The sequence below is a fragment of the Mauremys reevesii genome, linkage group 1, assembly GCF_016161935.1.
Source record: "Mauremys reevesii isolate NIE-2019 linkage group 1, ASM1616193v1, whole genome shotgun sequence".
In the NCBI taxonomy this organism is placed as follows: domain Eukaryota; kingdom Metazoa; phylum Chordata; order Testudines; family Geoemydidae; genus Mauremys; species Mauremys reevesii.
Window position 1 is genome coordinate 603,847 of NC_052623.1, and position 16,298 is coordinate 620,144.

At 52.4% G+C, this 16,298-nt stretch overlaps 1 protein-coding gene across 9 annotated transcripts in view; it reads right to left on the minus strand.

The window, feature by feature from the left end:
* Positions 1 to 16,298, minus strand: part of DNHD1 (dynein heavy chain domain 1) — a 238,199-nt gene that overhangs the window by 164,137 nt on the left and 57,764 nt on the right. For 7 of the 9 annotated variants that reach the window (XM_039529722.1, XM_039529729.1, XM_039529697.1 and 4 more), the window contains 6 exons: positions 11,208 to 11,351; positions 10,574 to 10,688; positions 10,085 to 10,353; positions 9,130 to 9,373; positions 6,297 to 6,454; positions 5,433 to 5,558 (listed from right to left, as the gene is read on the minus strand). In XM_039529722.1, the coding sequence (XP_039385656.1) occupies positions 5,433 to 5,558; positions 6,297 to 6,454; positions 9,130 to 9,373; positions 10,085 to 10,353; positions 10,574 to 10,688; positions 11,208 to 11,351 (1,056 nt within the window). Of the gene's footprint in view, positions 1 to 5,432; positions 5,559 to 6,296; positions 6,455 to 9,129; positions 9,374 to 10,084; positions 10,354 to 10,573; positions 10,689 to 11,207; positions 11,352 to 11,882; positions 11,990 to 16,298 lie in introns of those variants that run through there. The other 2 variants (XM_039529748.1, XM_039529705.1) reach the window with 2 other exon arrangements.

The following is a 16,298-nucleotide window of genomic DNA, read 5'->3' on the forward strand; positions in this document are numbered from 1 at the left end:
ATTAACGATCTGGAGGATGGTGTGGACTGCACCCTTAGCAAGTTTGCAGATGACACTAAACTGGGAGGAGTGGTTGATACGCTGGAGGGCAGGGATAGGATACAGAGGGACCTAGACAAATTAGAGGATTGGGCCAAAAGAAATATGATGAGGTTCAACAAGGACAAGTGCAGAGTCCTGCACTTAGGACGGAAGAATCCCATGCACTGCTACAGACTAGGGACCGAATGGCTGGGCAGCAGTTCTGCAGAAAAGGACCTAGGGGTTACGGTGGACGAAAAGCTGAATATGAGTCAACAGTGTGCCCTTGTTGCCAAGAAGGCTAATGGCATTTTGGGTTGTATAAGTAGGGGCATTTCCAGCAGATTGAGGGATGTGATCATTCCCCTCTATTCAGCACTGGTGAGGCCTCATTTGGAGTACTGTGTCCAGTTTTGGGCCCCACACTACAAGAAGGATGTGGATAAATTGGAGAGAGTCCAGCGGAGGGCAACAAAAATGATTAGGGGGCTGGAGCACATGACTTATGAGGAGAGGCTGAGGGAACTGAGATTGTTTAGCCTGCAGAAGAGAAGAATGAGGGGGGATTTGATAGCTGCTTTCAACTACCTGAAAGGGGGTTCCAAAGAGGATGGATCTAGACTGTTCTCAGTGGTAGATGATGACAGAACAAGGAGTAATGGTCTCAAGTTGCAGAGGGGGAGGTTTAGGTTGGACATTAGGAAAAACTTTTTCACTAGTAGGGTGGTGAAGAACTGGAATGGGTTACCTAGGGAGGTGGTGGAATCTCCTTCCTTAGAGGTTTTTAAGGTCAGGCTTGACAAAGCCCTGGCTGGGATGATTTAGTTGGGTTTGGTCCTGCTTTGAGCAGAGGGTTGGACTAGATGACCTCTTGAGGTCCCTTCCAACCCTGAGATTCTATGATTCTATTCTATGATTCTATGTTGAACAAAACTGGCCCAATGACCGACCCCTGGGGCACTCCGCTTGATACTGGCTGCCAACTAGACACTGAGCCATTGATCACTACCCATTGAGCCCGACGATCTAGCCAGCTTTCTATCCACCTTGTAGTCCATTCATCCAATCCATACTTTTTTAACTTGCTGGCAAGAATACTGTGGGAGACGGTATCAAAAGCTTTAGTAAAGTCAAGATATATCACATCAACCACTTTCCCCATATCCACAGAGCCAGTTATCTCATCATAGAAGGCAATCAGGTTGGTCAGGCATGACTTGCCCTTGGTGAATCCATGTTGACTGTTCCTCATCACCTTCCTCTCCTCCAAGTGCTTCAGAATGGATTCCTTGAGGACCTGCTCCATGATTTTTCCAGGGACTGAGGTGAGGCTGACTGGTCTGTAATTCCCCGGGTTCTCTTTCTTCCTTTTTTAAAATATGGGCACTATATTTGCCTTTTTCCAGTCGTCCGGGACTTCCCCCGATCACCATGAGTTTTCAAAGATAATGGCCAATGGCTCTGCAATCACATCCACCAACTCCCTCAGCACCCTTGGATGCATTAGATCTGGACCCATGGACTTGTGCATGTCCAGCTTTTCTAAATAGTCCTTAGCCTGTTCTTTCACTACTGAGGGCTGCTCACCTCCTCCCCATACTGTGTTGCCCAGTGCAGCATCCTGGGAGCTGACCTTGTCTGTGAAGACGGAGGCAAGAAAAGCGTTGAGTAATTCAGCTTTTTCCACATCATCTGTCACTAGGTTGCTTCCCCCATTCAGTAAGGGGCCCACAGTTTCCCTGACCTTCTTCTTGTTGCTAACATACCAGTAGAAACCCTTCTTGTTACCCTTCACATCCCTTGCTAGCTGCAACTCCAATTGTACCTTGGCCTTCCTGATTACACCCCTGCATGCTCTAGCAATATTTTTATATTCCTCCCTAGTCATCTGTCCAAATTTCCCACTTCTTGTAAGCTTCTTTTTTGTGTTTAAGATCAGCATGGATTTCACTGTTAAGTCAAGCTGGTCGCCTGCCATATTTACAATTCTTTCTGCACTTCAGGATGGTTTGTTCCTGCACCCTCAATAAGGCGTCTTTAAAATACAGCCAGCTCTCCTGGACAACTTTCCCCCTCATATTAGCTTCACAGGGGATCCTGCCCATCAGTTCCCTGAGGGAGTCAAAGTCTGCTTTTTCTGAAGTCCAGGGTCCGTAGTTTGCTCCTCTCTTTTCTTCCTTTGTCAGGATCCTGAACTCAACCATCTCATGCTCACTGCTGCCTAGGTTGCCACCCACTTCTACTTCTCCTACCAATTCTTCCCTGTTTGTAAGCAGCAGGTTAAGAGGAGCATGGCTCCTATTCGGTTGCTCCAGCACTTGTAGCAGGAAGTTGTCCCCAACACTCTCAAAAAACTTCCTGGATTGTCTGTGCACTGCTGTATTGCTCTCCCAACAGATGTCAGGGTGATTGAAGTCCCCCATTAGAACCAGGGCCTGTGATCTGGAAACTTCAGTTAGTTGTCCGAAGAAAGCCTTGTCTACCTCATCCTTCTGATCCGGTGGTCTATAGCACATGCCCACTGCAACATCACCCTTGTTGCTCTCGCCTCTAAACTTTACCCAAAGATTCTCAACAGGCTTTTCTCCAGTTTCAAACTGGACCTCTGAGCAATCATACCGCTCTCTTACATACAATGCAACTCCTTCACCTTTCCTCCTGTACAGTTTATAGCCATCCATGATAGTGCTTCAGCCATGTGAACTGCCCCACCAAGTTTCTGTTATTTCAATCACGTCAAGAAGCCAGGACGCCCTCTGCATGGAGATGGCCGAGGCCATGGTGCATGCCGCAGAGTCTGCCATATCCGAGGCTGTTTGCAGGGCCGCTCTGGCCGCAGTCTTGCCCTCATCGAGGATTGCCCAGGACTCTTTTCTGGTGTCCTCAGAAAGCAAATCCTCAAACTTGGCCATGGCTTGCCGCATATTGAAGTCATAGCGGCCAAAGAGGGCTTGGTGGTTGGCCACCCTCAACTGGAGGATGAATAAACTTTGAGTCTGAACAAATCCAGCCTCTTTGAGTCTTTATTCTTAGGAGTGGCTCACGGTTGCCCTTGTCTCTTCCGCTCATTAACGGCTGCTACTACCAGGGAGCTTGGGGCCGGGTGGATAAACAGATACTCATGGCCCTTAGCTTGTACAAAATACTTTCTTTCTGCCCTCTTGGAGATGGGGGGCAGGGATGAGGGTGTCTGCCACAGGGCGTTTGTGAACTTAGACACCCCTTCATGGAGGGGCAGAGCCACCCTGGCCGGTGCCGTTGAGCAGAGGACATCAAACAGGGAGTCCAATGGTTCCTCTAGTTCCTCCACTTGGAGCCCCAAGTTAGAGGCAACTCATCAGGCAAAGATGAGGAGGAAGCCAGCGCCACAGGGTTTGACACGTCCAGCCGGCTGATCCCCAGGGTCTGCATGAGCCTGAGGGGTTCCCTCCTCAGGAATAGCTGGCTCTGGGGGAGGGCGGGATACCGAGGCCGATGGTTTGTCCGAGGCCCCCGCCACTGACCTGAGCACTTGTGAAGGCCGGGTAAAGCCCCAAGGGTTCCATGGGTACCAGGCAGCTGGCCACTGGCCCTTGGCAGTACCGCTGACATCGAGGGGACCACCGGTGCCAGGTTTTGGCACGCCGGCAATGACTCCAGTCCGGTGCTGGAGCTCGAGGCTGAGTGGTTGCTCTCGGGTGACCACGATCGAGTAGTCGGTAATCCCGGTCACTGCAGTGCAGATTGCTGTGCCTGGATGGGGAGCTCTCTGCTCAGGACAAATCTCTTCTGCGAGTCCTTGGAGACCGGTGGCATTCAGCAGATCTGCAACAGCACTCCGGTGATCTACACCTCACACTGCTTGACCAGTACCAGGATCTAGCGGTTCAGTTGCCAGGGAGACCTTCCCCCCGATCTAGGGGATCTGTGTGGTGGCGACACATACTGGCGACTCTGCTCCTGAGACTGACTGTCCCGGGCCTATGACTGGTGCCGCACCATGGGTGAAGCAGTGAGCCGGTCCCTGCGCTGTCAATGCCGGAAAGGGCGGACCTCTACAGGCCTGTGCCAGGTCACCGGTGAGGTGCGCCTTGAGCCTTGTGCACAGTGCCCTGAGTTCAGAGACCAACGAGGGCTTCGCTGAGCCTGCCTCTCTGCTTTCGAGGCCGGGTGGCTCTGTGCAGGCGAGCGCTGGCGGGCCATCCCCTGCGATGGGGAGCGGCGCCGCTGAGCCAGAGACCTACAGAAAGGACCTAAGGCATGTTTACCCCTAGACTGGGGTGATGCCGTAGCTGGTGTGGGAGGCATTGGTAGTGCCAGAATATCCCGTGCTGCCTGCAGGGCCTCAGGTGTCAACAGGATCTCTGACGAAGGCCCTCATCACTTTCCGGCTTGGCAGGCATGGGTCGGGGTAGGCTGGACCGCTCGACCTCAGCTAGGCCCCAACTCCCAGTAGGAGGTATCGAGCCGCCCTTCTCAGGCCTTGGCTCCCCTCCTGCCCTCTCCTTTCCCTTGTGGGATGTAGGAGTTCTTCCCTCCCGCTTGGCAGATGCCGGGGAGAGGGATCGGCGCCGGTGGGGCGCTCCACACTGATGCTGCGGTGCTCAGGGCAGAGTCAGACCTTGATTGCTCCGGTGCCAGAGTTAGTGATGACTCCATTAGGAGTGCTTTGAGATGGAAGTCTCTCTCCTTCTTAGTCTGAAGAACTTGCAAATATGGCACTTGTTGCTTATATGCGACTCGCCCAGACACCTTAAGCAACTATTATGCAGATCGCTGATGTGCATCGGTTTCTTGCAACGATCACAGGGCTTAAAGCCTAGGGACTGGGGCATGCCCCATCCTTAGGCTAGGTCCTGTTCGGGACCAATCAAGCAAAAACACTAACACACTACGGGAAACTGTTAACTATAAAAGTTCAAAACATTGAAGCAAGCAAAAAAAGGCTAGCGGAAGCAGCAGACATTCCAGCACCTTCACTGGCGGATAGAAGGAACTGAGGGTGGGGGGAACCGGCAGTGCCCCTTATACCACAGCATGTGTGTGCCACTCCAGAAGGTGCCACAGCCAGGCCCCTATGGATACCAATGAGGGAAAAACTTCCAGCACCGGTGCATGTGGCGAGCACACACACCTAATATGGAATGGACATGAGCAAGCACTAGAAGAAGTCTACAAATACTGATTGGAGAAGAAATAGGAGATTGGGGTTTTCTGTTGTCCCTGGATCATATTACAGGAACAAGGGGACTGTCAATTATAAGGGAAGGTGGGAAAGAAACTTTTTCACACAAGGTATATTTAGCCTGTGGAACTCACTGCCACATGAAGTCATTGATGTTAAGGATGTAGACAAGATAATGGTTTCACCCAGTCTGGCAGTTCTTATGATCTCCCTTCACAACCAGAGCATGCCATTGCTGGGAGCTTACCAGGTTCTCCAGGTTCTCCTCATCCAGGCTGAGTGAGCGGAAGTGCTGACGGATCACCTCGTTCAGAGCTCGCACATACTCCACACGCTCCTGCAGCTCTGTCATCTGGCCCTGGTATTGCTCCAACTGCAGGAAGAGTGAGCACCATTCTCTGTTAGACTGGGGCTGGACCCCATCTGCTGCCTTCCCAGCAGATCACCCAGCCCCTCATGCTGAGTGCCCCAGATCTCCGCTCACTGAGCTCTGAGAGGCAGGGCTGCGCTGGGTGTGTCTGGTACAGAGACACCTGCCGTGAGTCTGCAGAGAGACTGAGGCACTGTCGGTGCAATGCTGAATGAAAACCCTGGAAAAACAAATGTAACAAACAGAATTCTGTCCATTTCTCTGGATAAAATGAAAAACCAAAACTCCTTTGTTTGGGTTGAACAAAATGCAATGGTGGAACGGATTGCTTCCACATTGCTGGCACTTTTATCACCAAATTCAGCCGGAATGTACATGTTTCAGTGCCATGACAAGGTTTCTTTGGTGAATTGACTATTTGCCCAGCTCTGGTTATTAGCTCTGAAGCCCACTGCTCTGGGAGACTCCTGCTAACAGCAGCCAGCCTCTCTGCGGCTACACCAGCATGGGACCCCATACAGAGTGCCTGGCTTGGGTGGTGGGGCTGAATCCTTCCTCCTTGGGGACGGCTGACGATCCAGCTGAAGGCATGGGGCCGTGCTATGGGGAAGGGGAAGCCTCAGTCTGCTCAAAGAGGAGCAGAGTGGGACAAAACGGTGGGACCGGTGGGAATGCGTGTTGGGCCGCAGCTGGCTGAGCCCAGCAGAGCATGGAGTCCCTGGAGGTCTGTTCCTGCCATACCTTCTGGGAGCACTTGGCAATGGTGAAGATGTCAGTGCTGACGCTCTGGTAGAGCTGCACAACCCCGCCAAGCTGGGAAATGAGGATCTCGCTGCGCTGGGACGTCTCGCTCAACAGCAGGGAGAGGATCTCTTTGATGACGGAGTCCAGCAGGGGCACTGGGGGGCATGGAGCAAGCGGATATCAGGCCATGAGGCAAGGGCAGCCAGCGCTGCTGCCATCACCAATTTCCCATCCATAGGCACCCTCCACCCCTTTGTGTGTGACCACAGAGACCCCCCAACTTGGGCCTGTCACCAACCCTCCATGTGTGACCACCACTCCCCCCATACTAACAGCCCATTACCCCCTCACGTCACCAGCCACACACTCCCAGAGTCCACAGCTCCCCCCTTACTAACGGCCCATTACCACCCCCCGTCACCAGCCACACACTCCCAGAGTCCGCAGCTCCCCCCTTACTAACGGCCCATTACCCTCCCCATCACCAGCCGCACACTCCCAGAGTCCACAGCTCCCCCCTTACTAACAGCCCATTACCCTCCCCATCACCAGCCGCACACTCCCAGAGTCCGCAGCTCCCCCCTTACTAACGGCCCATTACCACCCCCCGTCACCAGCCGCACACTCCCAGAGTCCGCAGCTCCCCCCATACTAACCGCCCATTACCCCTCACGTCACCAGCCACACACTCCCAGAGTCCACAGCTCCCCCCTTACTAACGGCCCATTACCACCCCCCGTCACCAGCCGCACACTCCCAGAGTCCGCAGCTCCCCCCTTACTAACGGCCCATTACCCCCCCATCACCAGCCTCACACTCCCCGAGTCCTCAGCTCCCCCCTTACTACCGGCCCATTACGCCCCCATCACCAGCCGCACACTCCCAGAGCCCGCAACTCCCCCCTTACTAACGGCCCATTACCCTCCCCATCACCAGCCGCACACTCCCAGAGTCCGCAGCTCCCCCCTTACTAACGGCCCATTACACCCCCCGTCACCAGCCGCACACTCCCAGAGTCCGCAGCTCCCCCTTACTAACGGCCCATTACACTCCCCATCACCAGCCGCACACTCCCAGAGTCCGCAGCTCCCCCCTTACTAACGGCCCATTACACCCCCCATCACCAGCCGCACACTCCCAGAGTCCGCAGCTCCCCCCTTACTAACGGCCCATTACCACCCCCCGTCACCAGCCGCACACTCCCAGAGTCCGCAGCTCCCCCCATACTAACAGCCCATTACCCCCTCACGTCACCAGCCACACACTCCCAGAGTCCACAGCTCCCCCCTTACTAACGGCCCATTACCACCCCCCGTCACCAGCCGCACACTCCCAGAGTCCGCAGCTCCCCCCTTACTAACGGCCCATTACACCCCCATCACCAGCCGCACACTCCCAGAGTCCGCAGCTCCCCTTACTAACGGCCCATTACACCCCCATCACCAGCCGCACACTCCCAGAGTCCACAGCTCCCCCCTTACTAACGGCCCATTACCCTCCCCATCACCAGCCGCACACTCCCAGAGTCCGCAGCTCCCCCCTTACTAACGGCCCATTACACCCCCCATCACCAGCCGCACACTCCCAGAGTCCGCAGCTCCCCCCTTACTAACGGCCCATTACACCCCCCGTCACCAGCCGCACACTCCCAGAGTCCGCAGCTCCCCCCTTACTAACGGCCCATTACCCCCCCCATCACCAGCCGCACACTCCCAGAGTCCGCAGCGCCCCCCTTACGAACGGCCCATTACCCTCCCATCACCAGCCGCACACTCCCAGAGTCCAGCTCCCCCTTACTAACGGCCCATTACCACCCCCCGTCACCAGCCACACACTCCCAGAGTCCGCAGCTCCCCCCTTACTAACGGCCCATTACACCCCCCATCACCAGCCGCACACTCCCAGAGTCCGCAGCTCCCCCCTTACTAACAGCCCATTACACCCCCCATCACCAGCCGCACACTCCCAGAGTCCGCAGCTCCCCCCTTACTAACGGCCCATTACCCTCCCCATCACCAGCCGCACACTCCCAGAGTCCGCAGCTCCCCCCTTACTAACGGCCCATGACCACCCCCTCACCAGCCGCACACTCCCAGAGTCCGCAGCTCCCCCCTTACTAACGGCCCATTACCCTCCCCATCACCAGCCGCACACTCCCAGAGTCCGCAGCTCCCCCCTTACTAACGGCCCATTACCCTCCCCATCACCAGCCGCACACTCCCAGAGTCCGCAGCTCCCCCCTTACTAACGGCCCATTATCACCCCCCGTCACCAGCCACACACTCCCAGAGTCCGCAGCTCCCCCCTTACTAACGGCCCATTACACCCCCCATCACCAGCCGCACACTCCCAGAGTCCGCAGCTCCCCCCTTACTAACGGCCCATTATCACCCCCCGTCACCAGCCTCACACTCCCAGAGTCCGCAGCTCCCCCCTTACTAACGGCCCATTACCCCCCCATGTGACCAGCCGCACACTCCCACAGTCCACAGCTCCCCCCGTACTAACGGCCCATTACTCCCCCATGTGACCAGCCGCACACTCCCAGAGTCCACAGCTCCCCCACTTACTAATAGTCCATTACCTCCCCTCATATGACCAGCTACCCCCACCCCGGAGCCCATCACCAGGTCCCATTACCCCTCCCCTGTGACCAGCCATTCCCCCCACAGCACTCCATCACCCCGACTAACCCCACCTGACTTTTGCCTGCTCTACGAGGGGCTCACTGCCCCTTGCCCATGTGAACACCTCTGCCCCTCCTGATGCCCACATAGCAATCCCCCACAGGGTGCACCATCCTCTGCATGCCCCCTCACGCCCCACACACCAATCTCCTGCTGCACGCTGCTGCAGTCCACCAAGAGGAGCCGGTTGCAGGTGATGACCATGGAGGGCACCTCTCTGACACAGTCTGCCCAGGCACGCAGCTGTACGACTCGCTGCACATATTTGCCCGCGGGCCAGCCCTTCATCAGCTCCAGCTGCTTGGGGCTCCAGCTGTGAGCAAAGCTGTGGATCTCTGCCACCCACGTGTGCTGCTTGCAGATCTCCTGGGTCTCACTCAGTGCCTCCTGCAGGAATAGCACAGGGCTCTCAGCAAACCACAGCACCAGGCCCCAGGAGATACAGAGCAAACCCTACCATTTGCCATGCCTCCCTCAAAGCCAACCCGGCAGCCTCGTCCCTGGGAGCCCAGCCTCCACCCAGGATCCCACTTCCTGTCTGAGCTGGGGCAAGCTATCGCCCAGCTAAGACAATGGCTTTGGAGAAGTCTGAGCCCTGAGAAGAGCCAGGCTGGGCTCTGGTCTGGGAGTTCCAGGAGGAAGTGGCCAGAGGGGAGTGAGCGCTGGAGAAGGCCCCAGTGAGCAGGGGATAAATAGGAGGGAGAGGCAGAGGGGAGTTCAGGATGTGGGATCATTGTACTGGGTACTGCAGCGATGACCAGAGGCCCCACTCAGGATCAGGCCCCTTTATATTGGGTGTGTCACCGACTCCAAGGGAGAGACGGCCCCCCCAGAGCTCAGTGTCTTTAGGGCCCAGTCCACACAGCGTGAGCCAGGGGAAGCGCCAAAGCTGCAGGGGTCAATCAACTCTTAGCAATGAAGAAGCAGGGAGGCGTTGTGGGATGCAGTGAAGAGGGATGTTCCCAAGGTGTGGATGGGGCGGCAGCGCGCAGGCAGCCCTGGGCCCAGGGCCATAAGGCTGGGCCTAGAGCTCTGGCGAAAGGCCAGCTCTTAGAGACACTGCGAAGGGAAAAGAGGCCAGGCAGCCCCCTCACTCACCGCCAGCAAAGCCCGCTGGCTGGCCAGGGCCTCCTGGATACTGCTGTCCGAGAGCAGGTCCTGCTCCAGTTGCTCCCTCGACGGCACTGGGTACTGGCTCCTCAGCCGGTGCCCACTCACCTCCAGGCCCCCGATGACCTTCAGATCCAGATGGTGCACCAGCTGTGGCTCCTGGCCACAAAGCACCTCAGCAGGCAGACTCTGGAGCAGCTCATCAGGGGCCTCAGGGGCCAGGGCCTCAGGGCCTCCTTTATCTGCTTCTCGAAGGGCTGCACAGGAGAAAGACAGAGACAGTGAGGGCTCAACCAAAAATCTCAGCAGGGATGATGGGGGGTGCACACTCCCCTCCCTGGCACCTGGGTGTAGTGGGCAGAAGCAGGGCCTCTGCCCCATCTGCTCTGCCCCCCACCCTGGGAGGCCCTGTGGCAGTGTTCCATCTGGCCAGGAAGCAGCAGATGGCGACGGGCCCTGCATGAGGAAGTCACCTACCACTTGGCTGGGGACTGCACAGCACCACCGCCAAGTCCTGACTTCTGAGAGTCTCTGTATCTCCAGGACTCTGCTCAGGTTGGGTCACTGGCTTCTCCTTCCTGGTGCGGGTTACCTGCAGGGACAGGAGAGGAACTGGGAGATCCCCACTGGCTGCAGAAAGGTGCTTGACACAAACTCCTTCACCTTCTGCAACCCTCCACTCCTCACAACAGGGTCCTTTGACCTGTGGGCCAGGCCCACATTATAACATTGACTACACTTGGTTCCCCACCCTGCAGCAGGAGCACCCAGCCCAACCTCCCAGCAAGAGCCGCCAGCCCTTACCACTCCTCCATAGCAAGAGCATGAGTTCCCCACCCCCTGCCCCTAAACCAGCCCATCCACATAGCTGAAGCACTGACTTGACACAGAGATCTTGCTGGGAGCTGGCTCCTCCCACTACCCACCAACACTGCGGTGAAGGCACCTAAGCCCCAGGCATGTGCCTGACCTTCAGCAATGGCAGTGCAGCAGGAAAAGCCTGGCAAAGGGGATGGATGTGCTCTTTGGATGCAGGCAGACTCCCTACTCCCATTGGTGTCCGCACAGCTGGGGAGGGGTGACTGCCGAGCTGGGAGTCAGAGGTACCAACCTGCAGTACAGACTCCACCACGGCCTCCAGGGCCCCCAGCAGGCTGGTTTCCAGCTCCTGACTGGAGGGAAAGGGGACCAGTTGGCTGTCAGCGTCAAAGACCAGGTGCACTCGGAGGACAGCCTTCCGCATGGTACCATTAGCCTGCAGAGGAGAGAGTCAGAACAGGGTCAGTCCTAACCACACCCTGCAGGCTCCACATGCCCTGGGTACCCTGGGCTCTGGGTGGGTGAGGTGATGGCCCTGGTGGGGTCCTAGCCACATGCTCTAGGCTGTAACATCTATTTCCAGGGTAAATGAACAAAGAAGAGGCCTAAAAGGCCTTTCAAGAAGATGCCTTTTCAAACACAATTTACTGTGTAGCTGGCTCTGGTGTGACTGAGGCTGATGATGCTAGGGACACCAGTACTGGACACAATTCAAGAAGGACATTGATAAAGTGGAGAGAGTCAGAGAAGACTTAGGGAGAGATTCCGGGATTTCAATCTGAGTAGCTTACCAAAGAGAAGGTTCAGGAATGACTGACCACAGTCTAAGTACTGACATGGGGAAAAAATGTTTAACAATGAGCTCTGCAGTCTAGCAGAGAAAGTCTGACACGTTCCAATGGCTGGAAGTAGAAGCTAGACAGATTCAGACTGTAAATAAGGTGCAAATATTTGAACAGCAACTTACCATGGATCGTGATGGGTTCTCCATCAGTAGCAGTTTTTATTTCAAGATGGGATGTTTGTCTAACAGCTCTGCTTTAGGGATTATCTGGAGGAAGTTCTCTGGCTTCTGTTCTACAGGAGATCAGGCTAGATGATCACAGTGGTCCCTTCTGGTTTGAGACCTCTATGAATCTGTGACCATAGACTCATGGACACTACAAATTCTATAGCGTGCTAAAGGACAACAACACTCCACTCACAAGACAAAGAGCTTATGAATGGGTGAATCATGATCCGTGTATGCTAGCCTGGACCATCAACATGCTGGCCCCCAGTGGCCCCTTCCTCCCCAGCGCCCATGCAGACCTCCTAGTTTTCTGACACCCTCCACCAGAGGATGAAAGAAGGGCAGAGATTCAAAAGCCAACAGCAGAATCGAAGGCTGATAAAGACAAAAAATGAAACATGAGGATTTCTTCCAAGCTCATGCTGAGGCTTAAATACAGGCCAAGAGAGCCTTCCTATGAGCCTCCAACGAAGCTAGCAAACCCTGCCCCAAGGAGCTATCCAGTGCGGTAAACTTCTTCAGCAATCCTGGGTGCCTACAACCTGCATCAGAGCTGAGCACCCAGCACTGCGAAGAACTATCACCCTACTGTTCTGAAAAGATCATGCAGATTCAGGAAGCCTTCTCAAAAAGCCTGGCTCCGTCCCACACACCAACCCACAGCCCACCTGTATTCCTGGAGTTTGGTACATCACTCCTCAAGACAGGCTGAACTCCCCAAAACCAGATTCATGATAAGCACCTGTTTGTAAAGTGTGTAGATAAAGATGTTGCTGTCTTGGAAACAGAGCAAGAAACATGGCATTAGACAGAGGGAGGTGGAAAGATTGGGGGGCCTCATGTCTCACCAAGGCACAAGAGCATCTACTAAAATAATACGTGGAAGCAAGAAATTGCATCATTATGGAAGAAGTCAGTTTGGGATACATACGCTGGAGGTCTCGTGCAGCCAGCAGTAAAACGTCACTGCAGTTTCTAAACATTACAGCTGATAATTTTCTAACACAAAAGGTATTCCACGCCACAGGAGGTCATTTTTTCCGGACCTTGTTATGACTGATAAAGATAACTTAATCACTGGATTGGAAGTTGGGAGTCGTCTAGGTTCACATGACTTGATTCAGTGTAGCCATAAGGTTATTTGATAGCATCCTCAAAAGCTTCTAGAAAGAATTGCACCTTGCCAGGGTACATTTGCCAAGCAAGCACAGAGATTTATCCCTGGGTTTTTTTAAAAGAACGGTGTACTTTGTGTTTACATAAGAACATAGGAATGGCCCCACTGGGTCAGATCAAAGGTCCATCTAGCCCAGTATCCTGTCTTCTGACAGCGGCCAGTGCCAGGTGTCCCAGAGGGAATGAACAGAACAGGTAATCATTAAGTGAGCCACCCGCTGTTGCTCATTCCCAGCTTCTGGCAAACAGAGGCTAGGGACACCATCCCTACCCATCCTGGCTAATAGCCATTGATGGACCTATCCTCCATGAACTTATCTAGTTCTTTTTTGAACCCTGTTATAGTCTTGGTCTTGTTTAGCTTAATTTGTTATTCTTTTTTTTTACAAAATACATTCTGAACTATATACATAATGCTCAAGTTCCTGTGATGTACATACTTGGCAAAGGCTTTCTCAGTTTCATCACTTTCACATGCAAAGTTCATAAAATCATCTACAACAACCATATGTACTTTATTGGTAGGAAACAGTCATTGTTAAAAAAAAATCAGGCAACCCCTCCACAAAATTGATGAAAGGGTATTTACAAAATAGTTCTTTATACACCAGCAACTGTAACACCACACAGTATTCTCAGGCATAACAGATAACATTTGCTCGATATTATCAACACATTTTTAATAAATTAACTTTTCCCACAGTTGCTAGGCCCTACAAGAATTACAGAAAGTGTGTTCCCATTGCGTATCCATTTTCAAAAGCCGTAGAGTAGGGTTTAAATCTCTCTCTGATGACTCTCTTCTTGTAAATGACTTGCTGCATTTTCTTATGGATCTTTGTTTCTGTTTGCCACTGATTTTTGTTCCTTGCCACAGAGGACTGCTGCACATCTATCTTTTTGTTGGGGTATTCTCACCCAGGTCTGTGCTCTAGTCCAGGTTGATCTTTTCACAATTTGCCATGTTGAGGGTAATCCCTTTGACTTTTATGCAGGTCTTCCCTTCCGGCAGCTTGTATTAATACATTTCTGGACCTGCTGACACGAACTCTGAAGCGCAGAAATACCAAAATGAGACCTGCTCTGACAGTTGAGAAGTGAGTGGCAATAGCCCTGCGGAAGCTTGCAATGCCTGACTGCTACTGGTCACTCGGGAATCAGTTTGGAGTGGGTATATCTACCATGGGGGCTGCTGTGATCCAAGTAGCCAGGGCAATCAGTTCACTTTGCTAACTTCCCAGATATAGACTGGAGAACAAGTGCTAGTAATAATAATAGGGCGCAGATTTTTCTGGATGCAATAGCTAATGGATTCCTTCACCAAGTAGTTGAAGAACCAACAAGAGGGGATGCCATTTTAGATTTGGTTTTGGTGAGTAGTGAGAACCTCATAGAAGACATGGTTGTAGGGGACAACCTTGGTTTGAGTGATCATGAGCTAATTCTGTTCAAACAGATGGAAGTATAAACAAAAATAGATCTGGGACTAGGGTTTTTTATTTCAAAAGGGCTAACTTTAAAGAATTAAGGAAATTAGTTAGGGAAGTGGATTGGACTGAAGAACTTGTGGATCTAAAGGCGGAGGAGGCCTGGAATTACTTCAAGTGAAAGTTGCAGAAACTATCAGAAGCCTGCATCCCAAGAAAGGGGAAAAAATTCATAGGTGGGAGTTGTAGACCACACTGGATGAGCAAGCATCTCAGAGAGGTGATTAAGAAAAAGCAGAAAGCCTACAAGGAATGGAAGATGGGAGGGATTAGCAAAGAAAGCTACTTTATTGAGGTCAGAACATTTAGGGATAAAGTGAGAAAGTGAAAGTGAGAAAGGCCAAAAGCCATGTAGAGTTGGACCTTGCAAAGGGAATTAAAACCAATAGTAAAAGGTTCTATAGCCATATAAATAAGAAGAAAGCAAAGAAAGAAGAAGTGGGACTGCTAAACACTGAGGATGGAGTGAAGGTTAAGGATAATCTAGGCTTGGCCCAATATCTAAACAAATACTTTGCCTCAGTCTTTAATGAGGCTAATGAGGAGCTTAGGGATAATGGTAGGATGACAAATGGGAATGAGGCTATGGAGGAAAAGATGGGGATCAATCTGAAAATTGAAAGGTGGATAAGGAACTGGTTAAAGGGGAGACTACAATGGGTCATACTGAAAGGTGAACTGTCAGGCTGGAGGGAGGTTACTAGTGGAGTTCCTCAGGGATCGGTTTTGGGACCAATCTTATTTAATCTTTTTATTACTGACCTTGGCACAAAAAGTGGGAATGTGCTAATAAAGTTTGCGGATGACACAAAGCTGGGAGGTATTGCTAACACAGAGAAGGACCGGGATATCATACAGGAAGATCTGGATGACCTTGTAAACTGGAGTAATAGTAACAGGATTAAATGTAATAGTGAAACGTGCCAGGTCATGCATTTAGGGATTAATAACAAGAATTTTGGTTATAAATTGGGGACACATCAGTTGTAAGTAACAGAGGAGGAAAAGGACCTCGGAGTATTGCTTGATCACAGGATGACTATGAGCCGCCAATGTGATATGGCCATTAAAAAAGCTAATGCGGTTTTAGGATGCATTAGGCAAGGTATTTCCAGTAAAGATAAGGAGGTGTTAGTATCGTTATACAAGGCACCGGTGAGACCTCATCTGGAATATTGTGTGCAGTTCTGGTCTCCCATGTTTAAGAAGGATGAATTCAAACTGGAACAGGTACAGAGAAGGGCTACTAGGATGATCCGAGGAATGGAAAACCTGTCTTATGAAAGGAGACTGAAAGAGCTCGGCTTGTTTAGCCTAACCAAAAGAAGGCTGAAGGGAGATATGATTGCTCTTTATAAATATATCAGAGGAATAAATATCAGGGAGGGAGAGGAATTATTTAAGCTTAGTACCAATGTGGACACAAGTACAAATGGATATAAACTAGACACTAGGAAGTTTAGACTTGAAATTAGATGAAGGTTTCTCTCCATTAGAGGAGTGAAGTTCTGGAACAGCCTTCGAAGGGGAGTAGAGGGGGCAAAAGACATAGCTGGCTTCAAGACCAAGCTTGATAAGTTCATAGAGGGGATGGCTAGGAGGGAAAGGATAGCTCAGTGGTTTGAGCATTGGCCTGCTAAACCCAGAATTGTGAGTTCAATCCTTGAAGGGACCACTTAGGGATCTAGGGCAAAAATCAGTACTTGGT